This window comes from Fukomys damarensis, unplaced genomic scaffold (assembly GCF_012274545.1).
Source record: "Fukomys damarensis isolate Sample0158 unplaced genomic scaffold, DMR_v1.0_HiC HiC_scaffold_34, whole genome shotgun sequence".
NCBI classification, from domain to species: domain Eukaryota; kingdom Metazoa; phylum Chordata; class Mammalia; order Rodentia; family Bathyergidae; genus Fukomys; species Fukomys damarensis.
The window spans coordinates 7273493-7291240 of record NW_022900946.1 but is presented as its reverse complement, the minus strand read 5'-3'; the positions used below and the strand labels follow the sequence as shown (position 1 = coordinate 7291240).

At 42.5% G+C, this 17748-nt stretch overlaps 1 protein-coding gene and 1 pseudogene across 4 annotated transcripts in view; both read right to left on the bottom strand.

The window, feature by feature from the left end:
* Nde1 (nudE neurodevelopment protein 1) overlaps positions 1–17748 on the bottom strand; it is a 38482-nt gene that overhangs the window by 13489 nt on the left and 7245 nt on the right. For 3 of the 4 annotated variants that reach the window (XM_010610771.3, XM_010610773.3, XM_010610772.3), the window contains exons 3-4: positions 16842–16995; positions 7039–7187 (exon numbers count right to left, since the gene is read on the bottom strand). In XM_010610771.3, coding sequence (XP_010609073.1) covers positions 7039–7187; positions 16842–16995 — 303 coding nt within the window. Of the gene's footprint in view, positions 1–5374; positions 5520–7038; positions 7188–16841; positions 16996–17748 lie in introns of those variants that run through there. The other variant, XM_010610775.1, reaches the window with a different exon arrangement.
* LOC104852950 lies at positions 11075–12603 on the bottom strand (annotated as a pseudogene).

Below are 17748 nucleotides of genomic sequence, written 5' to 3'. Positions count from 1 at the left end.
AGGGGGGAGGGGGAGGAAAAACAAGGAGACCAGAAGAGATCAAATCATCTTTAATATGCTGAAAGGCGAATAAGACCTATCAACCCAGAACTCAACATTCAATAAAAACATGCTTCGATAATGAGTACAAAAATAAAGGCATTTGGAGATAAGTAAAAACTCACAGACCTACTCTACAAGAAATCATAGAGGCACCTCTTCCGGCCGGAGGGACGTGATATCTGATGGAAACTCAGATCTTCAGGCAGGACTGAAGAGACGGGAGACGGTAAATATGAGAGTGGCGGCACAGGCCTGAGGGAGCCAGATCCATTCTAGGAAGAGACACATCCCCTGCCAGCAACAGCTATGAGGACCCTGGCGGGGCCCCGAGACCCACAGCAGGCCCTGAGTCAGAGAGCCCAGTCCACACGCAAGGCACAAAGAAGACAAAAATGCAAGAAACATCTGTCAAAATAAAAACCACCTTTGGCATAAAAACAGTACAATCAGGTCACTAGTAGAGGCTAGAGACCAATGACATCTGAAGATCAAGACTAAGAAGGGATAAAACTTTCCAAACTTAGAACAAAATCACTGATAAAGAAAATATCAGAAGATATACAAGAAGGACAAATAATACAACAATGGAAAAAAAACTGTATTCTTTTATTTATTTTTTAGGTAGTTTGGAATGTTGTGCTTGCAAGGCAAGGTGGTGGAACCACTGAGGTAAATCCCAGCCCAAAACTGTATTCTTTAAAACCATCTAATAAATTAACTGATGGGCCGGAGATTTAGCTCAGTGGTTCCACCACCTTCCGTGCAAGCTCAAGGACCTGAGTTCCATCCCCGTTACCAAAAAATAAATTAATTAATTAGTTAACCGATTCAATTGCAGCAACTGTAGCACAAAATTTTGAGGATGACCATCAAACTCTACAGTTGTTACCAATTAAAAATGATCTCCCCCCAAAAATGACATTAAGCGAGACATTTCACCTCAAATACAATGAAGTAAAGAGACAAATGACTAAAAAAAACCCCGAGCAAGATGTTAACATGCCTGAGAAACCTGTACCGGATCTTCTCATGACCAAATTATTCAGTCAAAAAGTAACTCATTCAGAAATCTCTACACATTATCGCCGGGTGTGGTGGCACACACCTGTAATCCCAGCACTCGGGAGGCTGAGGCAGGAGGATCACTGTGAGTTTGAGACCAGCCTGGGCTACACAGTGAGTTCCAGGTAGGGTCAATCTCAACTATACAGTGAGACCCTGTCTCAAAAAACAAACAAACAAAAAAAAAGAAAGAAGATTCTGCAACAACAAAGAAACTTTCAACTGCTGGCTCGAAAGCCACAAAGTCTGAGCCTAGAAACAGCAGCACTCTAACAATAAGAAATGATAGGGCCTCAGAAATGACAGCTACCACTAAATCTGTGAGCACTACATCTCAGGACACACAACTTGTATGACCTCTCTTAAGTTACCACAATAATAACATTCTTCAAACAAGGCATCAGCAGAACCCCTTCCAGTGTTACAATGAAAACACTTCTGTCACGTGTCAATACCAGTTCATCGCAGGACACAACAAAGAAGTAAAGCACTACTATAAATATGGCATCTCAAATTATACCAAGGCCTGTTCATTTTCTAACCCCAAACCAACAGAAGTCAAAAACCACTGACCAACAAAGACAAACTGTAGCAAAAGCAACTGTTCACAAATCAGCTCAGCGCAAAGCAACTGCACTAGAGAGAAAAGCTCACTGGAGTGCATGGGAAACTGGCAAAGGAAGATGCTGAGAAGGCCTCCTAACTCTACAGTGGTACCCCAGCCTAAGCATGAAACATCAAACGAAAACCCGGTTGAATCCTTTAGGACTTCTACAGCAGAAGAAAATAAATATTATTTACTGAAACAGTCAACAAGACATTTTCTGAATGCCTGAAATCGGATTAACAAGGGATGCCCAAAAGAAGAGATACCAGCCACACTCAATGGCCAGATTAAAAATATTCCAGGTGCCAAAACACTTGTTACATATTAGATATTGGGCTGGGGATTTAGCTCAGTGGTTCCGCCACCTGCCTTGCAAGTGCAAGGACCTGAGTTTGACCCCTGGTACCAAAAAAATAAATAAATTAGATATGACTTATACATACGGCGCCAATCACAAGTCCTACTGAAAATATCATCTCAGTCTACGAGAAAGCCATTCAGGCAGGAACTTGACCTACTGAAGAGATGAGACACACCACTGTAGGTACTTTTAACAACCAAAGAGTCAAGAAAATAATCAATTGTGGAGAAAAGATTAGAAATGCTCATAGAACCAAGTTTATGAAATCAACATTGAAGACACAGGTATTAATCTAGAGCTAGGAAAACTAGAACTGGAGAATAAACATAGAAATACAGTATTTCAAGATTATGTGAAACAGCAAAATGACAAAATAAAGATAGATATAACGAACAATGTTAAAACCCCTGATAGAGAAGATAGATGAAGGTGCGTAAGTAAATACATCTACCATGCCGTACTTGCAAAGTATAAAAAAGATGTAACTTGATTAAACAAAGTCTGCATTTAAAAGGCTAAAATTTCTAACAGTCATGAGGTGTTTTCAAGGGCTTTAAGGGAAGACTTCTAAGTTACCATTCTAAAAGACCCTTACCCTTCAGTATCTTCCTTGGGACAGTGAAGGGGGAGAGAGGTGAAAATGACACTTTTGTAGGCCAGCCTGAAGTAGCACCGTGCCCATGTCCCCTGAGACTGACACAAGAGAAGAAAAAGTTGCAAAGAGGAAAGAGAGTTTTCATTACCCCGGGGGGTTTTGTTGTGTGTCTCCATCTTTCCCTGGGACGTGACATGGGCCACATACCTGTGTTCATGGAAATGAGATCTGTACTAATGTTTACGTTGCCGTGGAGGTGCCTGTGTATGTCTAGAAAGCTAATCAAAACGTACTTAATCTCAAGACTGAGTTTTTCTTTAAGATATGTAAATTTCCTGTTTATTTATTGTGTTCCTTAAATATAAATAGGTTTGCTATCATGTTACCTTGTTTATTAAAAATAGGTACGGTAACAATGCATCATCAGAGAATGAGGTATTCCAGAAAAAATGTATATTACTATTAAATGGACATGTTTCAAAAAATTATGATGGCTGAGAGCTATGCATGGCAGTGCATGCCTGTATAATACTAGCACTCTAAAGGCTGAGGCAGAAAGACTGAGTTCAAGGCCAGCCTGAGCTACGTAATGAGACCTTGTACCCCCAAAACCCAAATTGGGTCAGGAAATAAAGCTCAGTGGTGGAGCACGAGCTTAGCTTGAGCTCTTGGGTTCAATCTCTAGTATCAAACCAAATAAGTAATGTAATGTATAGAAAATTGTAATGTGTAGAGCTACTCCCTTAAATATTAAGACATATAAGGTTTAGCTTGCTTTTCCACCAAACTCATGTTATCCAGACTGTTGTGCTCTGCTGTGTCCCTTGAACTCACTGTCTCTGTGATGATGAGTTGCATCTGCTGTCTTCACCCCTATCTCGTTTGGAACTGAGTTTGCAAAGGATGGTCACCTGAATACCCCATTCCCAACAGAGGTATTTCAGAATAACTCTGTATTCTGTACAGAAGAAAATGGCCAAATTTAGTGCATATTCAAAATCAAAATCTGAGTTTGTTTCTTTTGTTGTGTACTGTTTTTCATATTGAATACTTTTTTTTTTTGGTACTGGGGATTGAACTCTGGACCTTGAGCTTGCGAGGCAGGGGGCAAAACCACTGTGCTAAATCCCCAGCACTCAGCTTGACTATGTTAATGTTAAAATTTTAACTTCCACAGCTTCACTGGAAGTTCTTTAGGACGGAGTTTGGGAGGGAATATCTAATGTCATTCTACTCTACACTTCTAAAATAACCAAGATTGATACTTGCTTTCTTCTTCATAATATAAAAACCACACTGCTAAATCATGTGCACTGAGACGTGATGCTTACATACAGAAAACTTTTCTCCATATAAATACCCCCCAAAATTTGTTTTTTAAGATCTGAGCTAATACTTAAAAGATATACATCCTCTATCAACTCTACAGTTTCAAATAAGTGAACAGTAAAAAATCATAATGGAACATGGTGTAAAGAACATATACTTAGTCTTAGGTTTACTCCATATTTGCATCTTTGTTTCAATTATTGTCTTCTCATATTCTAAGAGTGGGATTTTTTTTTTTTTTTTTGGTACCAGGGATCGAACTAGCATCCTTGCGCTTGCGAGGCAAACAGTGGAACCACTGAGCCAAATCCCTGGCCCTAAGAGTGGGATTTTTATTACGATTAAACTGTGTTCTAGTATGTATACAATAAAAATATCCATGCAATGATGTTCTAGTAGGGGGAAAATATGTGAGAAAATATAAAGGGGCCATTTTTCTACTCTCAATCTCTTTTAAAAAATATGGCTTCTAAAAGCAAAAATTACAACAACATAGTATACACTTCTCTGTACTTGGTGATATAATAAATTTCATGACTATAGCATAATATACAAAGATCATAAATGAAACTAAGACTGCAGAGATGTCACATTTAGAAGGAAGTAATATGATACTAAGTAGAGTAGAAAGACCAGTGCTATGGCTTAGCCTGTAATCTTGGCACTCTAGGAAGCTGAGGCAGGAGTACTGCAAGGTGAGGCCCAGCCTGGGCAATCCAGCAACTTAGGGAGACCCTGTCTCAAAGCAACAAAAGATGGCTGGGGATGTAGCTCAAGAGAAAGATCTTCAATCCCTAGTAACACAAAAAGCATTTATGGGGTATAGAATATATAAATTCTTAAAAGGCAAGAGTTTTCTTTCCCAAAAAAGTACCTATAGTCACAATAATCATCCATAAATATTCTTTCCCAAAAGTACCTATAGTCACAATAATCATCCATAAATGTTACTGATATTCTGTCAAACTACAGAGCGGTAGTGTAAGAAATAAAGTACTTTGAGCATGTTCCTTTCCTTATGTCAGGGCCTTTGCACATGCTCTCTCTCTGCCTGGAATGCTCTCACACTCTTCCTCAGATAATGGCTATTCGCCCCTCTGGTCTGAACAGCATTTCCTCTAGGGAGCCTTGCCTGGCAACCTCCCACCAGGGGCAGAATGAATACATCCTGTTACAGGCCCCACAGCACACTGGACTTCAGCACTTCTGGTTATAATTAAGTTGCTCTTATTTACCTCTTTATTCTTCTAGGAAACAAAGATCCAGAAAGGCACTGGTGCTCACTGCTGAGTTCTCTATATTCAACACAGTGCCCCGTACCAAGGTGCTGGGGAAAGAGACAAAAGGCTCCCAACCTGCTTCCTCCTTCCCAACATACCGTTTGGCTCTTTCCAAGTCATCATTTGCTTGCTCCAGCTCCCTGATGTATTTCTGCAGTTGATCTTTAATTGCTTTAGTCTGTGCCAGGTCATCCTCCAAAGCCGAGATCTGCCGGTAGCCTTCAGAATGCTGCATTTCAAATTTCTCCTGAAGGACAAAATCAACAATGAGTGAATGGTTTAAGACTTTGCCAGACTATGTGTATGTCTCTTCCCTGCCATCTCCTTACAAATACAGCCATTCATCCGTTTCTCCCACTCCCTACTCCCTACCAGCACCCTGACTCCTCTCAAAGGCTTCTCTTCGCCAGATTATGTTTTTTGTCTTATGTCTTAAAATGTTTTGTTGTTGTTTGTTTTGGGTATTTTTTGTGGTATCAGGGATCGAACTCAGGACCTTATGCTTGTGAGGCGGGCATGGCACCATTGAGCTAAATCTGCAGCCCCAGATTTTAGAGCCTTTATGGGACACCTCCTCCCATCACCCCTGTGGAGGCAGCTCCAGCCATCCTTGCCCAGGCTCCTGCCCAAGCTCAATCACCAGACCTTCTCCCTAGAGGCCTGCAAGGTTAAGCGAGAGAGCAACCAAAGCCAGTCATTCAAAATGGGCGTATCCTAAGCAACTACTGTATTGCAACAACATTCTTTTTTTTTGGTTTTTTGAGACTGACCTGAAACTAACTGTGTAGCTCAGGCTGGTCTCGAACTCACAGCGATCCTCCTGCCTCAGCCTCCCGAGTGCTGGGATTACAGATGTGAGCCACCACGCCCAGCTCCAACAACATTCTGAGGGCTTCCTGCCTTCTGGTCCCCTGAGCACCTGGTACCCTGCCCAATGAGTACTTGGTGATATAATAAATTTCATGACTATAGCATAATATACAAAGATCATAAATGAAACTAAGACTGCAGAGATGTCACATTTAGAAGGAAGTAATATGATACTAAGTAGAGTAGAAAGACCAGTGCTATGGCTTAGCCTGTAATCTTGGCACTCTAGGAAGCTGAGGCAGGAGTACTGCAAGGTGAGGCCCAGCCTGGGCAATCCAGCAACTTAGGGAGACCCTGTCTCAAAGCAACAAAAGATGGCTGGGGATGTAGCTCAAGAGAAAGATCTTCAATCCCTAGTAACACAAAAAGCATTTATGGGGTATAGAATATATAAATTCTTAAAAGGCAAGAGTTTTCTTTCCCAAAAAAGTACCTATAGTCACAATAATCATCCATAAATGTTACTGATATTCTGTCAAACTACAGAGCGGTAGTGTAAGAAATAAAGTACTTTGAGCATGTTCCTTTCCTTATGTCAGGGCCTTTGCACATGCTCTCTTCCTGCCTGGAATGCTCTCACACTCTTCCTCAGATAATGGCTATTCGCCCCTCTGGTCTGAACAGCATTTCCTCTAGGGAGCCTTGCCTGGCAACCTCCCACCAGGGGCAGAATGAATACATCCTGTTACAGGCCCCACAGCACACTGGACTTCAGCACTTCTGGTTATAATTAAGTTGCTCTTATTTACCTCTTTATTCTTCTAGGAAACAAAGATCCAGAAAGGCACTGGTGCTCACTGCTGAGTTCTCTATATTCAACACAGTGCCCCGTACCAAGGTGCTGGGGAAAGAGACAAAAGGCTCCCAACCTGCTTCCTCCTTCCCAACATACCGTTTGGCTCTTTCCAAGTCATCATTTGCTTGCTCCAGCTCCCTGATGTATTTCTGCAGTTGATCTTTAATTGCTTTAGTCTGTGCCAGGTCATCCTCCAAAGCCGAGATCTGCCGGTAGCCTTCAGAATGCTGCATTTCAAATTTCTCCTGAAGGACAAAATCAACAATGAGTGAATGGTTTAAGACTTTGCCAGACTATGTGTATGTCTCTTCCCTGCCATCTCCTTACAAATACAGCCATTCATCCGTTTCTCCCACTCCCTACTCCCTACCAGCACCCTGACTCCTCTCAAAGGCTTCTCTTCGCCAGATTATGTTTTTTGTCTTATGTCTTAAAATGTTTTGTTGTTGTTTGTTTTGGGTATTTTTTGTGGTATCAGGGATCGAACTCAGGACCTTATGCTTGTGAGGCGGGCATGGCACCATTGAGCTAAATCTGCAGCCCCAGATTTTAGAGCCTTTATGGGACACCTCCTCCCATCACCCCTGTGGAGGCAGCTCCAGCCATCCTTGCCCAGGCTCCTGCCCAAGCTCAATCACCAGACCTTCTCCCTAGAGGCCTGCAAGGTTAAGCGAGAGAGCAACCAAAGCCAGTCATTCAAAATGGGCGTATCCTAAGCAACTACTGTATTGCAACAACATTCTTTTTTTTTGGTTTTTTGAGACTGACCTGAAACTAACTGTGTAGCTCAGGCTGGTCTCGAACTCACAGCGATCCTCCTGCCTCAGCCTCCCGAGTGCTGGGATTACAGATGTGAGCCACCACGCCCAGCTCCAACAACATTCTGAGGGCTTCCTGCCTTCTGGTCCCCTGAGCACCTGGTACCCTGCCCATTCCCAAACCTGGTTCCTATAGCCAATGCCCCAAAACCAACAACTTTGAAATAAATCATTTAAGGTGTCCACAGCCAAAGAAAGCCTCAAGCACCAAGGCAATGTGCATCTGCTTCACACACTATGTTACAGAGATTAGGAATGACTTTGGTTGTTTGTGCCTCCCATCAGGAGGAGGGCATCAGGTACTGACAACTGTCCTAACTTTTTGATCAGGATACTTTCTGTAGCATGGGAAAAGTCAGAAGAAATTTCTGGACAAGGAAGGGAGGGAAGGGAAGGAAAAGGAACAGAAAGAAAATCATTATTAATTACAGAACAAAGCTTAGTATGATTGGCTAGGGCCGCCCAAAAGCAGGGAAGAGTCCAAAGATCACTTGACGAGGAGCTGTTGCTCCTTTGGAGCAGATAACACATTACACACTTGTTCTGCACCACTTCAGCCTAGTACACAACATATGGGTGTTGTCTCTTTTATCCCAGATATGGGAACTGAGGCGCAGGTACTTAGCTAGCCCAAAGGTGACTGGAGAAGATCGAGCCCAAGCCCACTGGAGCTGATGCTCTTTAAAGAGCGATGATGGCCCTAAGCCGCTTCAATCCAGTTCACCAAGGTATAAACCATTCTTTCTGCCATTTCAGATTCTGTATGTGTGTGCATGTGTGTGTCACTTGGGACTGAACCCAGGGCCTTCTGAGTTACCTCCCCAGCCCATCGCTTTTTTTTTTAAATGTCTAAAATTTAGCTTTATTCTTCTCGGATTGGAATGGCAAACAAACAAAACTGACGTGAAAGTGTCTGTGTCCTTCTCACTTTCACTCTGAGGAAAGGGCAAGGTGCAGAAAGGGACCCTGGCCTTTCTCATTTCAGATGACTGCATTTCCTTTGAATGGGCACAGTTTCTTCATAAGCCTATGATTTTCATGTCTTCTATCTCATGGCAAACAATAGTTTCTACCAACAAAAATAAAGGTAGAGTCACAAGTAAAGGGCTAAAATCAAAGGCCTGAAGAATACCTGTTACAATTTTATTTATTTATTTTTTTTTATCAAGATCAGTTTTTGCTCTTGTGCCTTTGCTCTGGCACTTCTAAAGCAAGCAGTTTCATTCTGGTCAGCCTTTGCCAACATTACAATGAATTTCCATTAATGTTCTTTTTTTAAAAAAAATATTAATTCCATTAAACCATGTTGTGTATGGTGGTGCATATGACTTTTTAAACTGCTGTTTCTTAGGAATTAACAAAGCTAGATTTTGGTTTTGTTTTCACTTCTTACAAAATTACCTAGATAACAACATCCATAACTAGCTGACTTTATGTATACGCTGTAACCTGATTAGTAATCTGGAAACCCATCATGAGGGAGTAAGGTCAGCAGCTTTTTTTTCCTTTCTCTTGGAAACAAACTGCAAATTCTGCTTTATATTTAAATGGAAGGAAGAAAATATGCAAGCCCATATTTATATTGTATTTCTAATTAAGAGCAACAACAGCTCCTATGTTCATGTTTGCTACTATCACAACTCAACGTATGAACATAGAATCAGCTCTATACCGTGAGTACTGCTGGAAGTGATGGTTTAGGATTATCATCTCACTGCTGCCATGCCTGTAACGAGCAAAAGCATCCAGGAAACAAATCCCAGAGCAGAAATCTTTCAGTACACAATACTGCAACCACAGTGGGTAAGTACAGATTGCACATGAGTTCTATCAGCAAGTTACCTACCCAAGACGTGAGATTCCTCTTCTAATACAAAGCTCAGAGCCAGTAAGATCTACCTATAATACAGCCCTAGATTTTGTTTTTGCTTTGTCTTAAACAATTTGGTCACAATGAACCTTTGATATAAAAGCATTTTTAAACTTTGTTATTAATACTCAGGACATTAGGGCCAGAATTTTCAGTAGCATTTGTAGAACCACTTCCGGGAATAAATACAGTAGTTAGGAATATGCATCCCATTCAGAATGCATGCCAGTCCTGCATCCTTTCTGGCTAAAAACAGGGCTCGCGCTGTGATGAAATGGAGAAGGAGAATCTACAAAAAACACTGTAAACATGTTTGTTTTTTCCCCAGACGCTACATCCTCCTTTGCTGAAATACTTTATAAGTATTAAAAAGTAAGGCAGCAAATCCAAACAGTCCAAGCTGCTTGCTCAACTCTTTTCCCAATTAGATTCGCAATCCTGGTGATCAATTTCATGATTGTCTTGCCTAGTGTTTGTCTTTCTTACATCATGTGGTACAAAAGGATGTTTTTCTGACTTTTCTAAAACATCTCTGGTGCCTATTTTCAATGATGTACACAACTAATACTGGTCAGGTACTGAAGCTTGTGATGTCCCAGTGTCTGCTTTCAAAAGATTCAAGACATTGATTTGGATTCACCATAAACTTCTGCATGAATCCAAAATTCGCTTTCCTACCATGTTTATCACCTCTTCTCCTTTAACTCCTAATTTTAAACCTAGAGGAGTATCAGGACTACCTGGTAAGTGGAAAGATGTCCACTCAGAAGACAAAACCTTCATCAGGGACCATTACAACGCATGGCCCTTTTCCACATGGACATTTAACTCATGAAGATGTACAAGAGGAAATGATGTCAAATTACAGCCAAGGTATCCAGAGGAAGAAGTTATACAAACTTGTAAGGAAATGACAGTCTTTTTTCCCCCTTCCTTTCCTATAAATACATTTACCAGATTAGCAGAGAGACAAGCTGAATTTAAGATGGTTCACATTTGAAAATGGTGTCATACTCTCTGCTAGTGATAAATAAGGAACTCCTGATAATGGAATTTTTTTTAATTGAGTTTATTGGTACATTTTAGGGATACAGTACAGTTACATTCATTGTTGGGATCTTGTATCTCTGCATGACAGGCCTTGGTTCTCATTTTTTCCCCTTGTCCCTGCCCTCCCTTCACGGAATTTTAACATAGCAATTTCATCAGATCTTTCAAGACTGCTTTTCTGTTTTTGTTTTTATTTTGGTATGGGGATCCAACTCAGTACTTTTTGCCTGCAAGGCAGGTGGTAGAACTACTGAGCTCTCCAGCCCTCTGTTTGCTTTTAAGAGGGTTAAAACGATGATGTTTGCAAATTGCTGAGAAGTCCATCTACTGTCCAAGCTTTGAAATCCTTTTTTTTTTTAAACTTTTACTTAGACAGGGTGTATACAGTGCTGTTGTAATAATGAAACAAAAGTGAGATCCTCTGTAAAGCTGCACAATACAGAAAACTGTTGCCCCATCTTCTATTACATCAAGGTGTGACTCCACAGGTTAGTGTTGTCATATTTTTGTTAAGTTGGAATTATCGCATCACGTCTAAGATCTCTCTTCTAACTCTAGATCCTCCAATTTTTTTCCACAATTCTTCACACACTCTTTTCCTTTTTCTCATGCTGCCAATCTGACTTGTATGTTGCTGTGAGTTCATCAAACACGGAGCTGTTCATAAATGCCTTCCACACACTGTACACTAATGCCACAATAGCTGGGTTCCAATGTTCTTTTGAAATCCTGTAAAGGCTTGAAAACATGATGGAAAGGATGACATTGGAGTTCTCATCTCTCAAACTCGTGATGTAAAACTCATTTTTCCAATAATAGAGTGCTGTTTCTGCCACCTGAAAATGGGTGCTGGATATACTCTTGGCAATTTGTTTAAACAAAGGTTCTTGAATTTTAACAAATTTGCGATGGTTTAATCTCATCCAGAATTTCTTCTACCTCCCCAAGGAACATGACCTCTTTTTGACTGCATGTTTTAGGCCAAAATTTCATTAGCCCCCTAATAACTGGTTCTGTAGGTGAAGTATCTTTCTCCAGAAACTGTACTACACAATATGCCAACTGGGCACGAGAGAGTGATACGCTCCTGACCGTGTGTAAAGGGATCAACACTTTCACTAGAAACTGTGCTCTGCCTTCAGAGGTAAACAAAGCCATTGATAATACTTCCTAATATTTCCAACAGCTCAGCTACGCCACTGAAGTGTTCGGTTTCATAAACAAACCTCAAAAAAATATTGTTAATCTGTTTTCAGATAAATGCTCTAGGACCAAGAAGCTTGCCATAAATTCTGTGTGAACTGTCCTTAAGTAGTCCCATTCCCGAGGGTCTTCACTGTCAAATAGCTCCAGAAGCTGCAATACAGATTTCTGATCTACGTACTTTTTTGGCAGTGCTGGGTTGGAATTCTTGGCTTTCCAAAAACTGTATGAAACCTTCATTACAAGCTATAGGTGTGGCCACGATGCCTCAAGAGTAGATTCATCTTCTTCTGGACCAAATTCACTGCTGTCACTGGGAGGGAGAGTTTGGAATACACTGCAAGATGCCATTCTAACTACTTCAGGGTAAGTCTGCTCGGCGTACTGGAGTGTAGTCCACCAGTTCACCAAGAGCACAGCGCTTGTACGCTTTCATTTCAAGATCAGATAGGGTGTCTGTGAAGTCAAAATTGACACAGCACTGCCGCAGTTTCTTGAGGTTGGAACATCTTTCAACAGCGCCAAGAGGTGCTAGGCTTGCCTTGACACCTAAACTATGAGGGGCTTTGTGACCTCCTCTGTCTGGCTTTCCTGACGGACTTCCGAGAGAATCCTTCTACTTCACCCACTGATGGAGGTGTGGTTGGTGCTGAAGACATATCCCTTGAAGCTTCTGAGGAAGAACAGGAGTTCCACTGGGCGGCAGATAGGTGGCCCGGAGCAGCGTCCCCTTCAGTTCCACGGGGCAATGGCGCCTGTAGCCCTCACAGCCCGAACAGACCCTCAGCGCTCCAGCAGCAGCCTCACGATCCTCCACTGAGACTGTCCTGTCCTGAGCTCAACCCCGGTGTGGTTCCGCAGTGGCTCAGGGGATGTGGGGGTGGAACTGCAGCAGCAGAGGAGCTGGGAGGAAGAGGAGTCCCTAGGCCGCCAGTCGCCAGTTCGTTACCTGCGGTGGGTCCCCATCAAAGTGCCTTTCTCTCCCCTATTGTCAATATCACTTATCACTTTGTAAGACAGGGTCTCACTTAGTTGCCCAGGCTGGGTTTAAACTTCTGGTCACTTGCCTCACCCTCATTGGGATTACAAGCACGTGTCTCCACATCCAGCTTTACAGATTCCTTTCCTTCATCAAACACCCTTCCGCAAACAACACAAAACATATCCCACCAGAAAGGCTCATGATCAGATGTGTTTTTTTTTTTTCAGGGGGGAACCAGGGATCAAATCCGGGACCACACCTATGAGGCAGGCAGTGGAACCACTGAACTAAATCCCTCAAGTTCAGATCTGAAAGTTAAAAACAAAGGCAAGTTCTTCTTCACAAGACCCAGTCAACAAAGCTGTTGCTACAAACAGTCTGCGTGCACCGGAAGGTGATGTAATGGTGCTCAACATGGGTGTGGTAAGAGGCCCTGGGAAAGAAGAACGGCAGAAGAACAGCAGATTATTCACAGGGCGATGACAGGGAGGTCACTGCATGTCTTCCAGCTACTGGGGCAGCTTTGATGTTCCCATTTCCTGGCTGTGAGCAGAGACCAAGTGTCTGAATTCAGGAAGAGGCGGCCTAGCCCTATGCACCAAGCAATGTCCACGTGCGGGTCTGACACTACCCTGCACCCTTTATTTGGTGGCATCTCCAAATTAAACACAATGCCAGGTCATTAACCGTGTCGCCAAGGTGGGTTCCAAGAGGATGTAGGCAACAGACTCCTCCACCCACGTATACATTCAGAATCTCCCCTTTGAACTCGGGACATGAAAAGCTGTTGCTGGAATGCTGGGCTTTCATTTGGGGCTGATTATAAAAAGCAGTCAGCTGATGCAGCATCAATGGACGCTCTGTTTGATCCCTGACAGGCTTTTGTATTCAACTCGTGATGAATGCGCCAGTTGTCAAGAAGCCGTCTCAGATCAACACATCTCTCTTAGGTGACTGACAAATATTTACTAGTGGCAGTGCACGCTTTCTCCAAGCATTCGTATTCCTTCCCCTGCTCTGTGCTCCAAGTCTGTTATGAGGCTGTAACGAAGATGCCTTTTGCAGGTTCGAGGTCCTTGCTTTTTGCAGTACTAGGAACTGAACCTGGGGTGTTACCCCTGCTATGGAAGCACATTAGTGCAAAGCTCCATTTCCAGTCCTTTACTATATTCTGAGACAGTCTTACTCAGTTGCCCAGGATGGCCTTGAAATTGTGATCCTCCTGCCTCAGTCTCCCAAGTAGCTGGGATTACATGTGTACACCATCCCACCCAATACATAAAGCAGTTAATTATTCCATAAGTGAGCGATATTTACTCAGCATCTCTGGGGGACTTTTATCCTCTTCAAGCCATAGTTTATACCACAAATCCTTTCCCGACTTGTCCCTGCGTTCCCTTCAACTTAAGAACAAGGACAATTCTTAATTGCCTATGGCAGGGATCAAGCACGCATTCTTGCAGAGGTCAAGCTGCTAACAATGAGACAAGTGGGCCCCATGCAGATCAAGCAGTAACCAGCCCTTGGCCTTCAGCATCAGGGCTCCAGGGACTGAGACAGACTGGACTCAGCTTTCTGTTGGAATGACCAGGCCCAATTCTCAAGGGAAGCTGGATTTTTCTGGGAAGTTTTATAAATCTTGATGTTTTCATTAAATATTAAAAAAAAAACCCTAAAGATACCGATTTTACTACTGAAAGAAGAAACTTGAAATAAATGCTGAGCACTAATAATAATAAGCAGGTTGAAGCACTTGGGGAGACATGTATAGATTTTTGCAATTTACTTCGAAATGCATCAGAAAAAGCAGGAGGCATGCACAAGAACATTACAGTCAACGTCATGGTCGAAACTAGGGGTGAGTATACAGTTAGTATTCACTGGAGAGTGCTTTCCCACGTGCTGTGTGCTTAGAAACTTTCATGGTACACTTGGAATAAAATCCACTAAAAGATAGGCCAGACTGATCTGTAGATGGCCAGGTTGGGTTCTCCAGGCAACAATATGAAACCTGAACTTCACTGATCAGGTTCTAAGGTTTTAAAGACCTTTCTTCTCCTTCTGTTGGAATCACCTGTTCGCCTCACATTCTCCCCCCATGGGAGTAAGGCCAGGCTTCCCACTTGACACTCTATGATTTGGATCTAGATTGTCCTCTAAAAGTAGATGCGGCCGGTGATTGGATTATGGGGTTGCCACACTCATCAAGGGGGTAACATGCTGTTAGGAGGTGGGCCCTGGTCAGAAGAGGTAGGTCACTGGAGGGCAGGAGCTGGAAATGTGTGTCTCCCTCCCTGATTTCTCCCTCTGCTCTCTGTTGTACCATGGCATGAACAGCTATCCTTTGCCTAGGCCCGTCCAATATGCTGTTTCTGTGTTAGGGCCAGACAGGCATGGACTGAAATTTTTGAAATTGTGGGTCAAAATTAAATCTCTCCTCCTTTAAGTTGTGAGCGTTGGGCAATTTTTCTCAGCAACCAGAAAGAGACTAAGATAGAATTTGGTACCAGAAACGAGATTCTACAAGGATCATACATGGCCATGTGACATAGAAGCTCTGGAACTGGTTTACAGGAGGAGTTTGGAAAGATTTGGAGATGCTGACTAGAGAAACCACAGAGAAATAGGAACAAAAAGCCCATTTAAAGTTTTCAGTTTTGCCAGAAACAAAATACCTACAAAGTTAGAACAAAGAATATGGATACTGAAAGATTAGCAATAAAAAGAAGCCAAGTACTTTGCACTGGGACAATAGGAAAGACAGCTTAAGGGCATCTCAGGAATAGGCAAGAATCTATCCTTCAAAGGCTGAAAAATGCAAAGGTGAAAAACTTTGCTTTGAGAAGAAAGCCTTAGGGCATCCTGCCAACTACGGAATTGGTTCCTGGGGATTATGTTCACAATGCTCAGCTAACCAGGCACCCAAGAGACCTCTGCAGCTATGATCCCTGGGGGCCCAGCTACTGCTTGAGCTTGGACATATGTACAGATAATTTTGGCTCTCAGGGGTGGGGGAGTGCTAATGAAATCCAGTAGATGGAGGCCAGGGAGGCTACTGAACATCCTACAATGCAAAACTCACTCCTCATACCAGAGAACTATGTAACCTCAATGTCAATGAAGCACTACTCCTTATCCATGGGGGACACATTTCAAGACATTTTGTTGCACCCAAAACTTGAGATAGTACCTAACCCTGCACGTACTATTGGTTTTTCCTATGTTACATACCTCTGATAAAGTTTAATTTGTAAACTTTAAGAAATGAAAATAAGGGGCCAGGGATTTAGCTCAGCGGTTCGGTGGCCTGCCTTGTAAGTGCAAGGACCCGAGTTCAATCCCCGGTACACCCTCCTCCAAAAAAGAAATGAAAATAAAATAGATTAAAATGAATTATGTAAGTTATTTAAAAGCTTATGAATTATCTATGCCTGCAATTTTCTATTTAATATTTTCAGATCACAGGTGACCACAGGTAACTAAAATAATGGAGAGTGAAAACACAGATGATACTAGCAGACTGCTGTAGGCACAAGAGGAGAAACCTGTTCTAGATGGGCATTGCCCAACATAGCATTGTGTCATGACAGAACTGGTCTACAGCCCTTCTATTAATGATACACATGAGCCATGTTTGGCTGGCTGCCAGGCCTAGAAACATGGCCAGTGTGGAGTTTATTAACTTACAGTTCAATGACACATGCAGCTAGAAGCCACACTGAACAGCATAGCTCTGGACCTCATAATATAATGATTAGCAATTCTAGTGTGATATTTCAATCTCTAAAAAGGTCTCCCTGTCACATGCCCTATGAAATGAGTACAGATCAAGAAAAGCCACAGAGACACATGTCACAGGGCTCCACACATCAGGGGCATACAGCACAAAAACCATGTCCACCCATAAGGCCCGCAGTTCCTGGGCCCACAGAGCTCCTCCTCACTGCAAACCCATCCATCCCCCTCCGCTCTTCACCTTGACAGTTTCCAGCTCCATGCGAAGGCGGTTATTCTCCGATAAGAGGTCTCGATTCCTGGTTTCAATTTGCTGCAGCTGCGTCTCTAATTCAGCTTCATATTCTCGGCTTCCCTCCTGGAATTCTCGGAGTTCCTCCTGTGTATTCTCTGCCCTGTAGAATTTCAAAAGGTCAAGCAATAATTTATTGAGCACTTAATGTGTGCTGGGCATAGAACCATTTAAGGCAGTATGTGGATCACCTCTTTACTCATCTCTCCTCGTTCCCATTTTAGTGAAGATGCAATTTAGACGAGATGAATGACTGGTCAAGTTGGGAGTGGTGCTACATGTCTATAATGCCAGCTACTCAGGTGGCTGAGACAGGAGGATCATAGACCAGAGGTCAACCTGGGAAACTTAGCGATCTGACCAAAAATTTTAAAAGGGCTGAGGGATACACATTGTCTCTGGAGGATTTGCCTTGCATATGTGAGTCCCTAGTTCAAGCTCCAGGAGCAGGTGGGAAAAAAAAGTGAGTAAAACTTGTTTTAACAGTCAGAAACTGATAAGCAAAACTGGCACCTAACTTGGGTGTGTCTAACTACACTGGACACACAATAAATGTAAATTTATCACATCACTGCAATCTGCCTCTAGTCCATGCTAAATACCTATGTCTGCCTTCACAATCCTTAATTTTTTTTTCTTCTTGGAGACAGGGCTTCACCAGGTAGTCCAGGCTGGCCTTGAACTCAGCAATCCTCCTGCCTCAGCCTCTCAAATGCTGAGATTATAGGTGTAGACCACCATTCCTGGCTCCACAAGCCTCAAAATTAAACAATCTTTTTTTTCTTTCTAAATTAAGCATAATTACCATTATTGCTCACACACACACACACACACACACACACACACACACACACAC